This window comes from Strix aluco, chromosome 3 (assembly GCF_031877795.1).
Source record: "Strix aluco isolate bStrAlu1 chromosome 3, bStrAlu1.hap1, whole genome shotgun sequence".
NCBI lineage: Eukaryota > Metazoa > Chordata > Aves > Strigiformes > Strigidae > Strix > Strix aluco.
In genome coordinates this window covers 108,576,669-108,597,792 of record NC_133933.1, presented here as the reverse complement: position 1 = coordinate 108,597,792, position 21,124 = coordinate 108,576,669, and the positions used below count along the sequence as shown (strand labels likewise).

The 21,124-nt window shown below is 35.9% G+C and overlaps 1 protein-coding gene across 1 annotated transcript in view; it reads right to left on the bottom strand.

Annotated features, from left to right (window-relative positions):
- The window catches only part of CSMD1 (CUB and Sushi multiple domains 1), a 1,278,503-nt gene that overhangs the window by 177,737 nt on the left and 1,079,642 nt on the right, over positions 1-21,124 (bottom strand). The window contains exons 34-37 of the mRNA XM_074819927.1: positions 19,601-19,804; positions 18,365-18,489; positions 17,644-17,740; positions 11,902-12,006 (exon numbers count right to left, since the gene is read on the bottom strand). Of these exons, the coding sequence (XP_074676028.1) occupies positions 11,902-12,006; positions 17,644-17,740; positions 18,365-18,489; positions 19,601-19,804 (531 nt within the window). The remainder of the gene's footprint in view (positions 1-11,901; positions 12,007-17,643; positions 17,741-18,364; positions 18,490-19,600; positions 19,805-21,124) is intronic.

The following is a 21,124-nucleotide window of genomic DNA, read 5'->3' as shown; positions in this document are numbered from 1 at the left end:
AAAATTTATTTCAACATTAAACTGAAATTTTGTTTAAAACAGAAGTTTTCAGAGCTGCCCTGCAGAACACAAATGATATGACTGAAACACAAAGATGATATACTGTGACCGTACCAATTACTATGTCATGTTGCTATCAATACTATGCCATTTTATTGTCTTCAACCAGTATGGTAATTCTAGTATATTAAACAGTCTTTTTTCAATTTTTTTTTTCTTTCTTATCCTTGTGAAGGAAATGGAGAGAGAAAGAGGGAATATATTTTATGCACATTCTCTCTTTTCAATAATAAATGAGCAGATCTACTGAGGTTAGGTGGCAGAGGCTTTTGAAACAGCAGCTAAGGCCAAGGGTGTTCCTTATGTTTAGATAACTCTATTGACTATAAAGAAGTTCAGACATCTGAAATTTAGTACTCTTAACCCAAAACTAAATCTTTGCATAGGTGTGAGAGAACAGTCTGTTCTTAACTATTTTCAAGCCAGATGTTAGCAAACAGAAGATTAGTTTTAGAAAGACTCTCCATGATCACTAATTTCTCAAATGTATTTGCCTAAATTTGGCAATCTGAACTACTAGCTTCTGCTTTTTGCCAAGTACGTATCACTTTTCTTTTTTTCCCTTGGGTGTTTATCTAAGGAGTTTGTTAGTCAGTACAACTGAAAATTAAATATCATCTCTGCTATCTAAGCTAAAATTCTCCAAATGAACAAGACAGTTGAGAATCTGCTGATTAGATTCAATAATTCTGTGATTTTAAGATTTTATTTGCAAGCAGAAGGACCAGCACAATTAATTTGTTGGTTTATGGTCTGACGACAGAATGTCATTCCCCTTTTAATATTAAAAACTTTATTTGAAATAAAAAATAAATTTGAAATGTATAATCTTAATCATGAAGTCATTTATTAAAGTTACTACTGAAACAAAAATATGTAACTACTATATTTTATTATTAACTTTATGCTCTAAACCTTTAAGTATCTACTTTTCATCACTTAAATATAAATCTTACAAATGCCTTACAAATCTTACATGCATACATAAGAATTTTGTTTCCCACTTCCTCCACTTCCAGTCACTTTTTGCATCTCAATGTTTAGTTGAAGCAAATATATTTTTCCTAATGAAGCACACAAATTTGAAATAGTTTTTATAATTTCACCTGAAAATATGATTGCAGAGTCATTTTTTTACTTTCCTAGAAATATGTTCCATGATCCGGTATGTTCTTTCTATGTCCTATGCTCTTGAATCTTACTACATTTCACTTTTTTCAGGAATGAACAGTGATAATGGCAAGACATTCTAATGCCCAGTGACAGCTACTAAGGTATAAAGTGCAGTCTTCATAACAACTGATGCAAGAGTTATTAAACTAAATATTTTCTAATTAGCACATAATTATATAATAGTTGCAAGCTACATGATCTCCCTGAGGTAGTTCCTTTGTGTACTGGAATGTATAATTTTGGAAAACACCTAAACGTACTTTAAAGATTTTCAGCAATTTCTACTACAGAAATTAAAAATTTTGATGTTCTACCAATATCAACTTTCAAATGATGTTATGGTGACTTCATGTGTCCACTAGGGACTTCATGTGTGGTCATTATATGAAACTGTAATGTTCCAGTTGGGCATGAGGATATCACCATTAACTTCAATGTTTTTGGTTTTGTTGCAGTTTCCTAGTATCATTCTTTTGGTCAACCTCTCTGTATCCTGCAAATGCATCCATAACTGGAAAATTTCTCTGAATATAGGTACTAAATAGCTGTGATCTGCATCCACACAAACTCTTTGCTGCAGCATTAATTGAAGGGTAATAATTCAAACTATAGTATATAGACTGTTCACTAATTTGAGAATCCAGTGTTCAGCCATAACTTAAGTGAATCAAGCCTTACTTCTGCATTTCCTTAGCCTTCTCACTCTTGAATAGAAAATAAAATTTACAAAGAACTGCTCCAAACTCACCATTATTAAATAAACAAGCACCTAACAAAGACATTGTGACTATATTACTTATAGATAACAACATACTTGATGAATTCTGTGAATATAAATTTGAGGTTCATTTCCTGTCTTCAAGAAATTTGTATTTTGGTTGAACTCAGCATTCCTGTGTGTTCAGAGCTACAGGCCTGTAGTTTTAGATAGGTGTGAATAAAGATACTTTTGCAGATTTTTCTGCAGAAACAGTTTTATAACAGTGACTACATAGCAATATTAATAATGTGCTTGTAATATAGCTCTTTCTATCATTAGTTAAATAGCATGCAGAATTTAAATAGACTTATGGTCAAAAGAAAATCTTCAAAGTCATTTTCTGTACAACTGTTAGATACAGTATTACACTACGTATTTTATCTTTAACAGATTTTAATAACTTGGTAAAAACTCTTTCTGTTAGCTGCTAATACTTTGCACATACTACTTTTTTGGACTGATGATAAAACTTATAATATACAATATTCAATCAGAATATCACAAAGCACTATAAAAAAACCCCAGTCATCATTTACTTTATTTGATATACCTGACATTAAGAAACAATATTACCTCTCCAAAAGCAAAGAGAAAGTTGGAAAGAGTCAAATATTATTCTGAATCCTCAATCCCATCATTCTAATCATTACATATTACTAGCTTAGTTCAGTTAGATAACTAGTTTAAGTTAGAACTGGTGCAAAAATCTAAAGAATGCTTGAGATAAAGAAAATTCTGGTATCGGGGGACAAACTAGAGAACTTAAATATTCAGAGACTCTGAAATTAATTAAACTAGATTGCATGTGAACAGTCAGTAATAAAGGGAAAACATGTTAAATGTCAAGTCCAAGCAATCAAAAAAGGACAAGGATTGCTTAGTGCACGCTCTTCAGAGCTCAGCTTTTGCTATGCAGTACAAGAGAGAACCCATCAATGTCAAGAATGATAACCCTCTCCCTGACCTTCTTCCACTTACTGCCTGCTAAATACTTTCTTGGCTCCACTGTGGCATAAGACAAATATGCCTCACTTCCATAATTATATACATGCCTACAATTACCTCAAATTCTGTCCAAACATCACTGCCATTGCTGGCAGAAAGAAAATCCTTGCTGGCATATCTGACAATGTGAATGCCCATTAGTGTCCATTTCAGAAAGCTGCAAACTGAACAACACAAGAATTTCTTGGCAGCCTGACCAAAAGTCATCAGGCTTTCTTTTTTTAATTCCTCCCTCCTACCCCTATGTGGCTAACTGAAACATATTGTTCTTTATTATATTACAAACATCAAGCTGGAGTGAATAGTTCTTTCCATTTTGATGATGGTGTGTAGCAAAACCCAAGCTGTCCCTTCCAAAACTGCATGCTTCAGACACCAACCTAGAAAATGCATTTATCTCAGTGAATTACTACAAGAGGGGTCAGATTTGTGTCAAAAGCTAGTAAATTGTATAGATATACTGATAGGATCAGGACCTGCTAAATTAAAAATGGCATATTTATGATTCACACCTGCTGTAACACAGGGAAAAAGGTTGCTGCGCTGAAGAGCTGCATTAAAGATCGAATCGCATGAAAGATCTTAATCTGGACCTACAAAAAACAATATGCTACTTAGAAGAATACATTTTCTTCTCTGCAAGTCTGATTTTTATCTTTGAATTTATTAGAGATCTTTATGATAGAGAAGCAGTACAAAAGATAGTAATTGTTCTCTAGTTTCCTTACTAGTGAATCCATTATTTCAGCTCCGGAGAAACTTTCGCACTTGAAAACATGCAATAGAGAAGCTTCAGAAAAGGATACAGTAATTAAAAGTAAGCTTACGTTCTCAAACATATTACATCATCTTGGTATAGAGGTTAAAAAAAAGCTTACAAAAAGAATGATGCTGAATTGGGCCATACGTCCTAATTCAAGGTAATAAGGCTAGATGACATTAAAATAAGGCTAAGATGACTATTAAAATATTAATTGCATAAAGCAGGATTTTTACTGAAATATTTTAATTCTAATTGCTACATTTGGATATAGTCACACAGTACTTATAGACATTTGTGGCCTAAACATACATGTCTCTACTAATCATAATTCAGTTCCTACTAAAAAAATTCTGACTTAGCTGAGAGGTTCAAGCAGCATGCTGTATGAGCAAACACCCATTATTTCCAGACTTTTTTTCTTGTATATTAAAGAAAATAGTGAAACTGCTACTGAATGAATAAATGAGATGTTAAGACCAACCTTGAAACATCAGTGCACACAAATGCAATTGAATTAAACAGGAACATTTCTAAACCATACTATTTGGATAGCAGTTTCCTTTGTTCATTAAGATTAAAAGGAATTCAATCAAATAGCAGGAATATTAATTCTTTCTATTGTTGTACATATTAGAAATGCAACAAAGCACATTTTGATTAGACTTGCTGGCGGTTGTGAAAATAATTATGTTATTTATTCTACCAGAGTTTGGGGGGGAAAAAACATGCACATGAAGGATTAGTTTACATTATTAATTCTGGTCTTTTCTACAGTTATCTGTTGTACATTTTACTGTTTTATTTCTCATCACAGGTTACTGCAACCAGTTCAACACCTACAACCCTTCTGAAATAACAAGAAACACCACATGGTGGCTCTCAAGAATACTTACAATTATGTTATGATCAGAATGAAATTTTTCTAAGGCACTGACCAATCATTTCTTTTAATTTTAGTGAATTCATGTATCTGACTATAAAAACAAAACCGACTAACCAAAAAAAAACCCCAACAAAAAAACCTCAAAGAAACAAAGAGAAAGAAACCCATCTAAGTCATCAATTTGACTATAGCATGCAAATTAAGTATAACCACTCAACTTGGACAACCAACTCATACCTACATTCTTGATGCCTAACACAAAAACATCCTGAAGTAAATGGCAAAATTATATTATTCACCAGAAGACTTGTGTGCTTTTGAAGGCTACAAAGAGAACATGTGCACTGCCTAGGTTAAACATGAACTTAGGTTTGCAGGAGCAGACTGCCCAGATCCTTCCCATGAAAATAAAGACATACATAGAAAGAACCCTCTGTTGGAAGTGTGGGAAAAGCAAAACAGGGAAAAATTTGCAAAACACACTTTTCCTTGACACATGGTGCCCAGAACAAACAAGGACAGGATGAAGATCCAGTGATTTGTCTTTGCTGTGGCACCAAGGAGGAATGCGAAGCGCGGTGGAGGCCGTGCAGTCCCATTCTTTCACTTATCTCCTCTCAAGGACTGTTTTGCAGTAGTCTGCCACCTTGTTTCTCACTCTTCTCCCACAAGAAACACCGCACCCCTCTCACCAATGTTGTGTCATTATTCAAGAGATAATGGCTTGACGAGTCCCACCCACTCATACATACATACTATGATAAATACTACCCCAAGCTTGTACCTAACTTGGGAGAACGATAATCTGACACCAAATTGGAGGGACAGATTGACGGGTTGGTGCTCTTGCCCCCCTCCCCCCCTCCCTCCCAGAAGGGACGCCTTTTGGTAAGATTCCCTCAGCTACACCAAGTGATTACCCGGGAACTTAGTGTGTGTGATTGCAATCGTTTTTCGTTTTGTGTGTAGTGCTATATAGCCAACCTGCAGTTTGTCCATTTATCATAGGCAATCTTAAAGAATCTGTAGATGTCGCATAAAAAATAAACTGTATTATTCGTGAATCTGACTGCTTCTCTTGAATGCAACTAGATTTACAGTGTATTGGGCTGGTTGAGCTGGGTCAGGCCTATAGTTACGGCCCCAACTGGCATACCTATTAAGAGATAAATCCAGCCACTCCTAGCCCCTGTAATCTCTGAGGATTGGCTAGAATGCAAGGGGATTCATCTCCTACCAAATTCAGTCTCACCTTAAACGCAACACCCACAAATGGAGAGGGCAAGAGAAAGACATATTGCTAAAAGGAAGACAAAGTTTCAAGAACTAAAAAAATACTTATTCAATTATTTAAATTATCATGAAATAGTTAGGATTAAAATAAGCTGTCATCAGTGGCTGAAACTTTTATGAAGTATTTATGAAGTTCTATAAAGCTACTTTAAAACAACAATATACAGTGTGGCATGAATATAAGATATGTGATTAAATGATAGCAAACTAAATACATTTTCCTAAAAAAAAAGGCTGTTTTCCTTAACATACTGATCTAAAATCAATCATGTTTATAACATTTACACTGGTGAAAATATCTTTTTAAGAAGAAATTCTCATCCATTTATTCTAAAATACTAAGGTAATGTACAATTTTTATTCTAGAGAAATAATTTCTATTCTGGATAAATAATATACGTGTGACTTGACACTCTCTTCTGTTGCTCCTTCCTCCTTCAAATTTCTTCTGGGATAAAGGGAATGATCCTAAGTGATCTTCATTTCCTAATGTCATTATGAAGACTCTTCGTATAGTGATAGCAGGGGTCTGCAGTATTCTGGAATGGTTAGTTTAGAACACTTTTACCTATTACTTTAATTTGAAATGTATGCAGAAGATAAGGCCAGATGAAACACTATTTAGTCCACTTTGTCTCTTCTATCCCTGTCGCAACCTGCTAATGCAAGATTTGAAGCTATTTGGAGTTGATGTGAACAGCAGCTTCTTTCTACAAATGGGCATTTTTTTGGTAATATCTATTGTTGGAAAGCAAAATATCCTCACTGTAATTCCTAAAGTTCTTCTCACTAGAGAAGAAATTACATTACAGTGTAAGGCTATCCCTTACCTGCTCTAGGATTAACACTCTTTTACCTACTGGGCATTTACATAGGAAGGGTTTTAGTTGTTTCAGTTCTAATGGTTTATCATTCTTGCTAATCAAGGAACAATATACACAGCAACTTTCATTGCACTTTCTGTTCATGGAATATTTTCTATTGATCCTCAAAAGATTTAAAACAAAACTCATTTACTTAATTTTCTTGAAATGTTTTAAACGTTTTAGGACTAAGCACTAAGCCCAGTTCCCAATTTTTTTTTTTTTTTTTAAATAAAGAGGATTTGCAAAATTTTCAACTTATGAAAAGTATTACAGATTTCTCAATTTCAAAGAAAGATAGCTTTTTTTCTTTCCAAAATAGTTATATCTAAATCCATATTAAAGGATCTGGTGTCCTTTGATGCATACATATAATTCCAGTTAATGTTAAGTGGGAATACATGTAGCAGGAGAAAAGAACTCTAAGGATGTATACCATGAGGGATGTAGGTAGCCATGAAGTTCACTTATTGTTCTGGAAAATAAAATCAAGCTATGATCTCTGTGGATTTCCCTGAAATCTAATGAAAAATCAGGTCAAAAGTGAATTTTTATTGTTATTTTTTGACTGACAGCAATCATAGAATCATAGAATCATAGAATCATAGAATGGTTTGAGATGGAAAGGACCTTAAAGATCATCTAGTTCCAACCCCCCTGTCATGGACAGGGACACCTTCCACTAGACCAGGTTGTCCAAAGCCCCGTCCAACCTGGCCTTGAACACTTCCAGGGAGGGGGCAGCCACAGCTTCTTCAGGCAACCTGTTCCAGTGCCTCACCACCCTCACAGTAAATTTCTTCCTTACACCTAATCTAAATCTACGCTCTTTCAGTTTAACACTATTACCTGTCATCAAGTCACTACACTTCCTAATAAAGAGTCCCTCCCCATCTACCCTCTAGGCCCCCTTTAAGTACAGGAAGGCTGTTATAAGGTCCCCCTCTTCTCTAGAAGCCTTCTCTTCTCTAGACTGAAAAATCCCAACTCTCTCAGCCTTTCCTCATAAGGGAGGTGCTGCAGCCCCCTGATCATCTTTGTGGCCCTTCCCTGGATTCGCTCAAGCAGGACCATGTCCTTCTTATGTTGGGGTCCTCAGAGTTGGACACAGTACTCCAGGTGGGGTCTCACAAGAGTGGAGTAGAGGGGGAGAATCACCTCCCTCATCCTGCTGGCCACACTCTTCTTGATGCAGCCCAGGATATGGTTGGCTTTCTGGGCTGTGAGCACACATTGCTGGCTCATAGTCAGTTTTCCATCCACTAATTCCCCCAAGTCCTCTGCATGGCTGCTCTCAATTCACTCTTTGCCCAGAAGAATCAATTGATTGCTCAAGAAAACAACTTCATAAACAAAGTCATTCGCCTTCCACAAAAGAGCAGGAACTATACAGATGTACATTTGGATTCATAAAAGTGTTACTCAAATACTAAAATAAGTATAGCTATAAATGAAATATTTCCAATAAAACCTTTATTAAATTTTAATAAGGGTCACAGGAGACTCACCAAATTTCTACAGCAAAATACTTTAAAGATAACAAAATGACCTAGCTGAAAATGAAATAAAAATTGTGCCCACTGATTTTAGTTCTCTGAGAACTAGCTACAATTTATTTTTTTGAGTCTTCTCTATGAACTTTCTCTCTATCCATAGGTAAAACAACATTAAATAACTAATACCTCTACATTGCTGAAGTGTTATGCTGGAGATTTTTAAAATACATAAATACATATTAATTTTGGCTTGATTGCATGATTATATTGTCATTTATTATTATTTCTTTTTCTTTTCTTTTACAAAACTAAGGGACAGTTTTTCAGCTCATATAAACTAGATAATTCTGTTGTTTTTGTAGATTAATCTCTACTGATACTAGCTCTTACTTACCGACAACATTTCACAGCAATTTTGTGCTCTCTTCCTCTCTCTAATCTACTGTGTCCCCTCAGTTTGCTTTCTGATCAGGAAATTAAAAAGATGTTATATAAACCTTTCTGGAAATCTGCCATTTACCTTTGCAATACTACTTTTTCCATATATTACTGAATTTTCTTTTGTTATGACTACATAAAATAAAAGAGAAGTGCCACAATACAGAGCAGAACTGACGAATGGAGAAGAAGGCCTTTCTTACTGCACGGTCCAGAATTCATTGCTTTTCTTCTGTCCTCAACAAAGACAAACTGAAAGAAGACAACAGAGTGGATTCCTGCAAAGCAGCTACTGACAACTTACGAAAAATAGAAGCCTTGTTACCTGAAATGATTTCAACCCACATTGCTGCTACTCAGAACAATATGCTTATCACGGATGTATATAGAGAATTTGAGCAAAGGAGATTAACTCCTAAGCTTTCTTCTATAATTCCACTCTATAAACTTTTAAAACATGTATTTGAACAAGAACTGAAAATTCCATTTAAGTACCATCACCATATCCTACATACATCCAAGTCCAGCTCTCCTCTAAATGTACATGTTAAACATAGGCCTCTGGCCTCATAATGGTGGTATGTTCTTTATACATCTGATCTTAGTGCTCTGACTACTTCTTACAAAATGTTTAAATACAAGATGAACCTGAATGACTGACCATTTTTCCTGGAAATTAGAATGATGATCCTGCTACAGCTGCTTAGTTTCTCCTATTAAGTAGAACAGCCTTAAAAGTAGATATTGAGGATCCCCACTATGACTACTGAGAAATTCAAATTTCTGTATGAAAGAATTCATGAAAGAATTGAACTGAGGCCTCTTATACTATAGCTGACTGTTACAGTTGTAAAGCATTTTATTTAGAAAGACTATGAATCTAGCCCTCCTTTTCGTTTGCTTTTATCAAAAGTATCTGTTGTTCTAACACAGCATTTCGTGTTGAATTTTTTCCCCAGACACCAGGCATTTTTATATTTGCTTTAGTAAGACAAACCCTCAACAAAAGGACATTTTTATTCCAAATTTTGGATTGACTTCTGAACTAAAGGTATTTATTTTTCTGATGCTCCTTCAAATAGTAGGTGACCGAATGATCACAGGTTTCAGAATTCATAATCAAACACTAGCAATATCTGCATCTTGTTATACAGAAAAGTATTTCCTTCTCTTCTTCTTTCTTGATCTAAAAAGGTGACTGCTCAATATAAAACAGTAAATTCTTGCTGTGGGGATTTGCTCAGTTTCTGTATTCAGAGACACACACAGATGTACTCTACTCCTGCTAGCCCTGGAGAGACCATGTAGCCACATAAGAAAGGAAATTATTCTTTCTTGCAAGACTATCAACAGACTAGTTAACTATGGTCTGAGTGCTGAATGTTGCTACCTTGACCTGTACTGAGTTGCACTTATAAAAACCCCTGGCCTTGAAATACTGGCACCACTGAAGTCAATAGATGCTTTAACAGAGCACAGTTGTGGGACTGGAAATTAGGAGACAAACAAAAGCATAAATTCAAGTGACCTTACATCTTCCCAAATACTTTTTACTTGTTAACAGAACACTTTTTTTTTTTTTTCCCAAAGTCACAGACATAATCAAACCGATACATTAAAAGACAAAAATTGAACTTCAAAATGTTTATTGCACAGCAGCCTCCTCAAATAAATCTGTGCTTGTCCACACTTCATACGGAATTATACTTTCACTGCAGGTTAAGGGGAAATGCTTGGGGAGGACAACAGGCTGACCAACTGGGAAGGAGGGGTCCCCAGACAAAAAAAAGAGAACTTTGCCAAAATAGTAGATTCTAAAAAAAATTCCTACAGAAGTAATATTTTCATTCTACATCACCATTAGAATGATTGTATTAAAAAAACGTACAACATGCTTGAATATACATGCTTGAAATAAAAGGAAACTAAATTAAAACATAAGACTATTGTGTGTTTAGTTTAAAATATTTGTTATTACCTGAAAATCTAGTCTTTCAAAATTCTGTACATATTTAAATTTTATACACTTTTTAATCCCAATCCTAAATAGAGTTTAATAAAGATCATACATGTGTTTCCTTAGTTATGTGTACTTCTTAAAAAGATAAATAACAATATTTTTAGACATTGATAATGGAATGCATGTAATACAAAACCAAAGTCCATTTTCAATAAAATTCTTTAATGCCCTTTTTAAGAAAATAGAGCATGTTCATATTCAAAAATTAAAGAGGATTTGCTTTGTGACCTTCATCAAAACATTCATCAGACTGTTAACTTGTCACCACATCACTTTTTTAAAGACTTGAATATTCTTAGCAATACCTATTTCCAGTGAAAAGCAATACTATGCAAGCACATGTGCTGAATTTACTATTCTTCTATAGTATTTAAATCTTTTGAGAGAGGTAATAATACAAACATGCATGTTTGAATTAAACATGATTATATGAGGTAATACATTGATGTTTATATCACCAAACCTCTGTATTTTAGAACCAAGCTGTTCAGAAAACATATAAAAAGTTGATATATAGAAAAATTTGCCGTTAAACTTCTTAGGTTATTCTGCTCATACCACCAGTGATTTACCAAAATAACTGTAGTGTTTTCTTGTAGCTCTGGGATTATAATGTTTTTTGGTTTTTTGGTTTTTTGGTTTTTGTTTTTTTTTTTTTTTTTTTTTTCCAATTACAGCAATTTGTTGAGGGAAAAGAGTTTGAAAGAAAGGAAGGAACAGCAAAGAATAAATATATGCACATATAAATAGGGAAAAAAAAAGTGTTACCTATTCTGGTTTCATCTATTTCTAAGCAGTGAAACTAACTCTTACTTTTTTTTGTTACCTAAATTTCAGAACTAAGGTAGAGTAAGTTGGAAAAAAAAACATACCATAATTAAACCCCACATTTTAAAAATGTTGTTCTGCATTGTCAGGTTGAGTTGTTATATACTGCTAATTTGTGAAAGCTGTTTTTCAGCAATTTCAAATGTCACTTCATTTAAAATTTCAGTTTAACAGGTATCACTTATATCAGGTTCAGTCTGAGTAGACTGAGTAGTCAGGGAAATAAAAAATCAAACAGAATAATAATATAAATTCTCTCTTTGCATTTCCATATCCATGCTATTTCCTGAGAAGGTTTCAAAAAAACAAGCAGTCTTACTTTTGTATTCCAGGTGAAAACCAGCTGCTGCCACACTAATGTCAGAGTGAAAATGCAGGTAAAGTTGATTGGAGGTGCTATTCAACAATGCTGGCACAGTTGTACCTGGAAAAATAAAAGTTTTAGAATAAGATGTAGCATGCTGATATATCAGAGTTTTATACTGAAAAGAGATAACCAGTACTGAATCAGACAGGCTCATTTTCTTTTCATTATGTGCATGGAAATCTCAAACATTCTGCTATGTTCTGCCTTGTTTTCTCCTGAAGCTGAAAGAAAATTTTTATTACAAGTCATGATCCTAAGGACCTATGCAAGTACAATCAAACAAGATCCCATCATGTTCAGATGAAACTTTATTGACTTATAAAAAAGAGGAGTAAACAGCAAAAATCACATAAGTAAGGGATTTGATTATGAGAATAAGCTCAACTGACATTTGACTTTTCTCCACATGGATAAAAAACCTGCAATACAGAACAGAGCAGTCCAGATTTTTTCTCTGTGTCCACTCCACACCTTCTTCCCAGAATAATATTTCAACCACTTACCCTAATTCTGAGGGTATGACAGGAAGTGAAGTTGCAACATATTTAAAAAAAAAAAAAAAGCCAAATATACTAGCTTTATCTAACTCAACTATAATAAAATTGGGTGTCACTGACTTCAGTGTGAGCAACAAGCTTATCACTAACCCTGGACACATCCTCTCCCCCTAGCATTGCTAAGTCTGACACAACGTTTTCTTCATTACCACATGACTACTATGTAACTCACATTCTACAGTCTAAAGCTGGAACACCTATTGAGGCTAAACATTACATCATTTTCTATGATTACCCTCAAAGACAGTATCAAGTAGCTAATGAATTTCAATGGTGGTTGCATAAGAAATATTTTAATTTCCTATGGGGCATTTGCTGTTTCTATAGCAACTGTGAGCCGACTAGGCATGATCTTGAAACTCAAGCTTATAAAGAAACACTTCATAAGTCTACAGTCTAAACTAGGAAATAGGAAACACTTTTAAATCTAATACTGTATTAAGCAAAATATGGTGAGGAGCTAAAAGATGACAAGCTGGCCTTTAAGGAAGGTTTTACTGTCTGACATGGAAGCTCCAAGTATGGAAATTCATGACAGTACAGAGCATTCACATCACACAATACTTACCATGGAATACAGAAAATAGTGAAACATCTTCCTGGAGGGAGGACTCTTCACATTATCCATACGGAATTTGAAATATGTTTAAGGAGGAGTTTGAGGTGCCTGTTCTGTAAGAATGAGGATGTTGACTCAGAGTGATTATACTCTTCATTGAACAAAACTGCTCTTCTGGCAGTTCCTTTGTAGGATTTGCGAAGATTTAACATCACTCTTTTACTTCCTTAGAGGGTGATATTCAATAAGATGAGAAATTATATCCTATTGTACTGTGAGAAATAAATGAGGCTAGAGTTTTAATTCTCAGAATTGCCTCATTCAATGGCATAGTTCAGGCTGGCAGCCTGTCACAAGTGACGTCCCCTAGGGATCAATACTGGTCCTCATGCTGTTTCAACATCTTCATAAATGATCTGGATGATGGGATTGAAAGCACACTCATCAGGTTTGCCAATGACACTAAACTGGGTGACGAGGTTGACATGACAACCATCTTACAGAGAGGCCAGGACAGGCTGAAAGAGTGGACTAGCAAGAACTATATGAAGTTTAACAAAGACAAGTGCAAAGTCCTGCACCTGGGTCAGAATAACCAAAGAGCCCAGTACAGGCTAGGATCTGTGTGGGTGTGGAGCAGCCTTGCTGAAAGGGACCTTAGGATCCTAGTGGACAACAAGATGAACATGAGTCAGCAGTGCACCGCTGAAGCAACGAAGGCAAGTAGGTTGCTGGGCTGCATCCAGAGGGGCATTACTAGCAGGGACAGAAACATGATCATCCCACTCACTGCTTGTCAGGCCACACCTGGAGTACTGTGTCCAGTTTTGGACCCCACAATTCCAGAGAGACAGGACAGACTGGACAGGGTCCAAAGGAGGGCCATGAAGATGACCAAAGGGCTGGAGAACCTGCCCTATTTGTAAAGGCTGAAGGAGTTAGGTCTAGTCTCCCTGGAGAAGAGAAAGCTCAGAGGGGGACCTCACCACAGTATTCCAGTACTTAAAGGGCACTTAAAGGGCAGCAACAGAGAGGACGGGGGCTCTTTTCACAGGGAGCCACATGAAGAAGACAAAGGGCAACAGGTACAAGTTGCACTGGGAGAGGTTTCACCTCAATGTTAGAAAGAAATTTTTTACAGTGAGAACAGTCACTGGAACAAACTCCCCAGGAATGTGGTAGAGTCCCCACTGGAGGTTTTCAAGATGCAATTGGACAGAGTGCTGGACAACGTCATCAAGGCTCTCCTTCTCACAAAAGGTTGCACTGTATGATCTTTTGAGGTCCTTTCCAACCTGGGCTGTTCTATGATACTATGATCTAACTGAAATTTTATAGATCACTTGCCAACATCTGCTTCTTCTGGGACCCATGGGCCCATGTCCCAGCCTGGTCTCAGCCTATCCCAGTCCTCAGAGAGATGCCCAATGCCCAGGGCCTGGGCTGTCCCAGTACTCCCCAGCTGCCATGCTCCTGGCTGGGGCCGTGAGACAAGTCTGGCTGCCAGACCCTGCCCTGCCACCCCTGTCACACCTGGCACCCCAAGCCCACGAACTGCCAGACCCTGATGTGCCCTGACACAAGGAAATTATATTGTTATCTTTGTAAAGTCTTCCTTAAGAAACAGAATCCAGCGAATTCACCTTTCCAAATCAACCCTGTGACAGTTTAGCAGCACAGTTTAGTAAGTTCTTAGTAATTACTTGTATATTTGTGTATCTGGAATGCATATTTAGAAGACAAATGAATTCACAGAGGGTGAATCAGAAGACAAAGGTATTGTACAAGATTTAGTAGAGAGAAATTATACCTTCTGAATTTTACCACTTATGAAATTACACCTGGAATTCAGTTTCAATTTCACATTATTGGTTCAGTTTTGAAAACAGCAGATCTCATGTCATGTTTAAATATTCTTCATTAGGCTTTTCCCATACACAAAATAATTCTTCATTTTAAGTCTGACATTCATTATACAAAAGAAATTCACAAAAAACTGTGCTACTTTATCTCCAGTGAAATACTTCTAATACAAAAACCTGTCTTTTTCAGTTTCCCTGGAAATTAGGAAGCCTTTTAAGCTAAAGCAAGATGACACACTTTTAGTATAGAATTAGAAAGTGGTTTTAGTTTTGAGTATTGTTACATGGAATATTGTTAAATCAATCATTTTATCAGTTCTTTATCCAATTGGTCCAATATATTTGCCATATATTTCACTTGTCAAAAGCTGATTACGTTTCATAATTTTTTTCTTCCTTATTGCCAATTTAATATACAGCATAGTTGGTAGCATTTAATATAAAATGTTACAGCCTTTTGTACTGGATCTGGCTGAGATAGAGTTAAATTTCTTCATAGTAGCTGGCATGGTGCTGTTTTGGATTTGTGACCAAAACAGTATTGATAACACAGGGATGTTTGTTATTTCTGAGAAGTGCTTACACAGTGGTTAAGGCCTTCTTTGTTTCTCACGCTGTCCCACCAGCGAGTGGGCTGGGGTGGGCAAGAAGTTGGGAAGAGACACAGCTGGGACAGCTGATCCCAGCTGACCAAAGTGATGTCCCAGACCATATGACATCATGCTCCGTAATAAAAGCTGGGGGACAAAAGAGGAAGGGGGGAATGTTGGCAGTTATAGCATTTATCTTCCCAAGCAACCGTTATGCATGATAGAGCCCTCCTGTCCTGAAGACTGCTGAACACCTGCCTGTCGATGGGAAGCAGTGAATGAATTCCTTGCTTTGCTTGATTGCATGTGCAGCTTTTGCTTTACCTATTATATCTTAACCCACGAGTTGTCTCACTTTTACCCTTCTGATTCTCTTCCCTATCCCACTGTGTGGGAGTGAGCAAGTGGTTGGATGGGGCTGAGCTATCTAGTGGGATTAATCCACATTTTAATATGTAAATTTTGAGGTGCAACTTCAAAGTATTTAATTCAATATCCAAATAAATAAAATGGGGTTAATTTTTTCAGTTGATCATTCATTTCCTTACATAATGCAATATCCATATATACTTCAAATGTTTGTGAAGTCACCAGAGAGGCAAAATTCCACAAAATGCTTTAGCTACACCAGAATAAGATCAAGCTTGTGATAGAGTTCATAAGACTGGGATATTATTCATGACTTAATCTTATAAGAGATATCTCATTCTCTCAGTTTGGTTTATAGAACATGTTCTTTCTATAAAAACATTCTTATAAAAAAAGGAGTAAAGCTATATATGCCTGATGTACATATGAAACAAATTACATGGTTTGTTACGTCCCAATTGTAGTAATTTGTTTTGTTCTCTGAGGTCTGGTGAGTTTGGATGAATACTGAATGCTTCATCTTTTTCCTGTGTCATGTCCCGCTCAGATGAGGGAGACAAGTGACTCAGATTCGCAGATCCCCAATGGAGCGGACAACAAGTCTGCAAGTCCAAACATTTATTAACTACCCACAATGTACTAATTGAACACACGATAATTGGCAAAGTATATAGCAAGTTGTGGCAAGCAATACAATATGCCTTGCATTGCTTAATGGAAAATGGAAAAGAAGAAGATAGAGGCAATGGGAAAATACAGATTGCCAGTCTGGGTTTCTGTGCTGATCCCGCCAGTGAGGGTTCCAGGAGGCAGCTGTCTTTTTCACTTGCATCCGTCTTCTTCGCTTCACTGCACTCTCCAGAGGCCACGCCCCCCCCACCCTTTCTCCCCCCTCCCCTTGATTTATACACATTTTCCTTGGGTCCGTCCCCTAAGTCGACCTACATACCTGCGTATCCCATGTATGGGGAGGGGTAAGGTGTTTCATGGGATGATGTAATTAGCATGATCATGTTAGCCCTCGTTAGCATATTGAGGGGTGTTAACTTTAATATGCTTTTTGTGGATAATGAAGCAAAGGTCATTCACCAGACAGATGGCCCTTGAAATTTGACCAGGTGCACCAGAGCAGAGCCGTCCTGTCTCCACAGGGCTCCCTCCTCCAGCTGCATCTTGTGTTATTCAGGCAGCCTTATCAGCTTCAACCTCCACGCTATCCACCCTGTGACTCATAGTTTTATCTTCAGAATGTTTGAGGCATTTCTTCGAACAGCCTCAACTTTTGCTTTCTCAGGCTGCTTTTCTTAGTTTCTCTCAGGCCTGGTTTCTCATCTCTCACATCCTGAGAAAGGGAGGCTAATAATGATAAACTAAGTCAAAGCTATCAAAGAAAGTTCCTTGAATGACAGTACCAATTTATATCACTATATCTCTCTATGGGAGGGGTAGGTAAGATAAAAGATAAAAGAAAGAAATTTTTTGAAGGTCTTATCACCTAAATCCCACTAATCAAAGTTAAATATTTTAGTATCATATTTTCTTCCAAAAATCTGTCTTTGAATTTGAATATTGACATGTTTACAGCACCTGGAATCTCCTCCCCAAAAAGAGAACATTTCATAATGATATCAGAACCAATACCAATGTAAACAAGGAGTATATGCAAATATACTCCTTGTCTATATGTGTGAGAAAGCAAAGACATGTTCTCTCACACACCTATATACAGAACTCTTTAATTCATGGCATAGCCTCACCTGAAAAGCTCCCAAGACGCGGTGCTGTCATATCTCCACCATCGTATATTTCAAGAGAGTCCCAATTATGTTCAGTGGCAAAGCTGATGACCTGGATCTGTAAAACACCACCACAGAACTTTTTAAACCAACTAGCCATATCTATTTTTAAATGTTCTAGAAACAACCAAATAAAAAGAGAACACGCCCCAAAGAAAATATACGTAAGCAGATCCAAACAAAAACACCTGAGTGAAAAAATGTAAGTAAAAACATTAACATTCACTTTTTAAGTTGTCTTAACTTTTACAAAATATGACACTAGGTAATTAGGAAGGATTTTGCACATATGTTGCATGTTTATAAGTAATTACTCAAAGTGTAAATAAGCAGATAAGACAGTCGCAGACCTCTCAAGTGCCTCAGTGATATCCTAGCAGATAGAAAGGGTTGGCATTTGCATACCAGACTGAAGGATCAGGACCTGCTTTCAATATTCTACACAGTTAAAAGAGAAAACTGCTTGTTAACCATTTCTCATCCATACCCTCATGTAAAAATAAACATAGAAGAAAATTAACCAAAGTAATACTGAGAAAGACAAAACACAAATATTTCAAGTACCCCAAAAAATTATTTTAATTATTGCTATTTTCTGACACTTCTAGAGAAATAAACAATTACTTTTTAAACTGAACCACAAAGTACTTAATATTCCATGCTTGACAAAATATAGACTTGCCTGAATACCTGATCCCTCAGTCACTATGATTTTCCACACACAATTCAAGCTGTTACCATAAGGTTCAGGGTAACCTGGTGAAAGAATAGTACCTCTCCGTTCAGTAAAATTCCCACTGCATGGCACTGAAAGAAAGTATTATCATGAATTATTACAAAACTTAAACCACTTCAGAGAACAGAAAAGTAGTAATAATTTTACTAAGATAATTATAATAATTCTCTTTTGTAGCCTAAACACATAGACGTGAAGCAATGATCTGAACCTAGAAAGCAATGTTATCTAAAATATATGAACAATATCAAGCATAAGATACAACCTCCATGAATAAACAATTCAGAAGTGAATTTCATTTTGAGTGTGTGCAGCCTAGAACAGCCTAGCAGCACAGCCTAATCATGTCTTACCTGAGAGTAACAACAAATTGTAAAGCCATAACATTAAACACAATCATGATTGACAGAAATCATGTGAACTTACCCACAGCCTAAGGTAGTTCCAATATTGGATCTAGCTGGTAAAGCAGTGTGATACATTAAACATTTTTACTGTATATGCAATTGCTTCTTTAAGGTTCAACAAAATAGAACTAAGCTAAACAAAAAAACATAACACACAGAAAATAGGACACCCACATTTATTTTTAGAACACTGATTAATTATAGAGTAAATTCCTATCAATGGCAATAACTTTTGGATATAAATCCAAGGAGGGAGAGAAGAAAACCTTTCAACATTTACAAAAAAAAATCTGAAGTGTTAAACAATATCCCACTGCAGGTCTATTGACAGACTGAAGAAAATTAGCTATACTTAACAATGCTATCATTATTCAGTGCATACTATGCTTGTACTTGCAAAAAGAAATCATCATCCTATGTGTGATAGAAATATACAACAAGTACTGTGTAATGAAACAGGTAGATGCTTCTGGAGAATTAAATTCTGTCCTGTATTTCAAGCTGTAGATGAGTCATGAAAATAATGAATGTTCAAGAAAATGTGTATCACACTTGTTCATATAATCTAAGTCATTATACAAAACACTATACTGCCTACCAGCCAGCTGGTACTCAATTACTTTTTGATATGGAAAACTGCTCTTTTAAATTGGGCATGACTGATATTAATCGAAGGAGAGTGAATATATGTGTTGAATACTATTTTCTGAAACAGTTCCTGAATTCTGATTCAGAGACATGTGACAGAGCAGATGACTTAAATGTAATTGCTTACCTACACAGCTTGGTACTGTGTCATTCCACTGAGCTAAGGCATTAGGCACAGACTGACATCGGATAGCTTTTGAGCCTTGTAGCAGATAGCCAGGACTGCACTCAAATCGAACAACAGAGCCTGCTGAAAACTCAGAGCCGATTCTCCTTCCATACCTAGGCTCTGGAACTGAGCTACACTGCGTATCACTTGTGCGTGGAACAGCTGCATAAAGAGAGAGAAAAAAAAAAAAGCCACAAATCCAAATGACAGTCATCATCTAAAAGATGAATAGACCACTAAAAATGCTCATTGTTTCTTGTAGGACAGAGCTTAATTGTTCCTTTTACTTGCTCTGCTCCTGTATTCTCAAAGAATGGTCTAATGCTTTCATGGCTGTTAGTTGGACTGAGGTTTCGGCCTGTGACCATGTACAGTCATGTGAGTGCCATGGCAGCCTGGAGAGCAATTGACTTTGGAATCATGTCCTTAGACACAAGGGGATCAGTGGGTGTTTCAGCTGCCCTCTTTAATGACAGGATACTACACCTACCACCTATTTTATTTATTAAATATGGAAGTTTTAGTTTCACATTAGAAGTTTCTCATTAGAAACAAAGAAAAATATTATGCTGTAGATAATCAGATATAAAACCAATGTAATATACAAATAATTGATTTATCATATTGGAGAACACAAAGAAATAACAATGTACCCTCAAGGCTATTTCAGTGTTTACAGTTAACAACAATTATTTCTACCCACAATTTCTGAGAATTCATAAACCTGATGTGATACAAAAACATTTAAGACTGTAAGCAACATTTAAAAAGCAAAATAATAAAATTCATTAGACTCCCATGGGTTTATTTTCCCTTTGGATTTGTTATTTATAACCAGTTCTTTATAACAGGCATTTTTTTGTACTTACTAACTCTTGGTATTGTGGCTGCTGTTTGTGTATCGTACTTGTTATTTCTACATTTCATTACGCAGTTAGCTAGCAAATGCCAAAAAAGAAATTTTTAAAAAGATATATTTATAGAAAAAAATATAGAAGTATAATTTGTGTGCAATATCATCTATGTTTTACGCTATAATAAAATCAATATATATTAAAAATAATCTCATTAAATATAAGCAGTTTTTCTTTGTGAGTCACATGTTCAAAAGCTTTGTTTGATCAGTTTGGTTTCTTGAAGAATCAGTTGCAGGGGATCACTGCATCTAGATATGAATAAGTAAAACCATGAAAATTGCCTGCCATTTAGTCCTTAATGAACAAAGACATAGAATGGCACAGGAAAAAAAAAAAAAAGGGTGTTTAGACTTTATTCCTGGCAAATTTTCAAACATGATGTGCTTGACTTACCTATTTTAAGACTACTGTAAATAGAATCACTTTTATATTTAATTTTGTTTTATTTTATTATGGTTGCAGAAGACTTTAGCCTTGAAAGCATAAGAAAGTTATAAAATGTATCCAAGACTGAAAGAAAGGGTCAGAGGTAAACTAACATACTCCTGGAATAATAACTAGACAA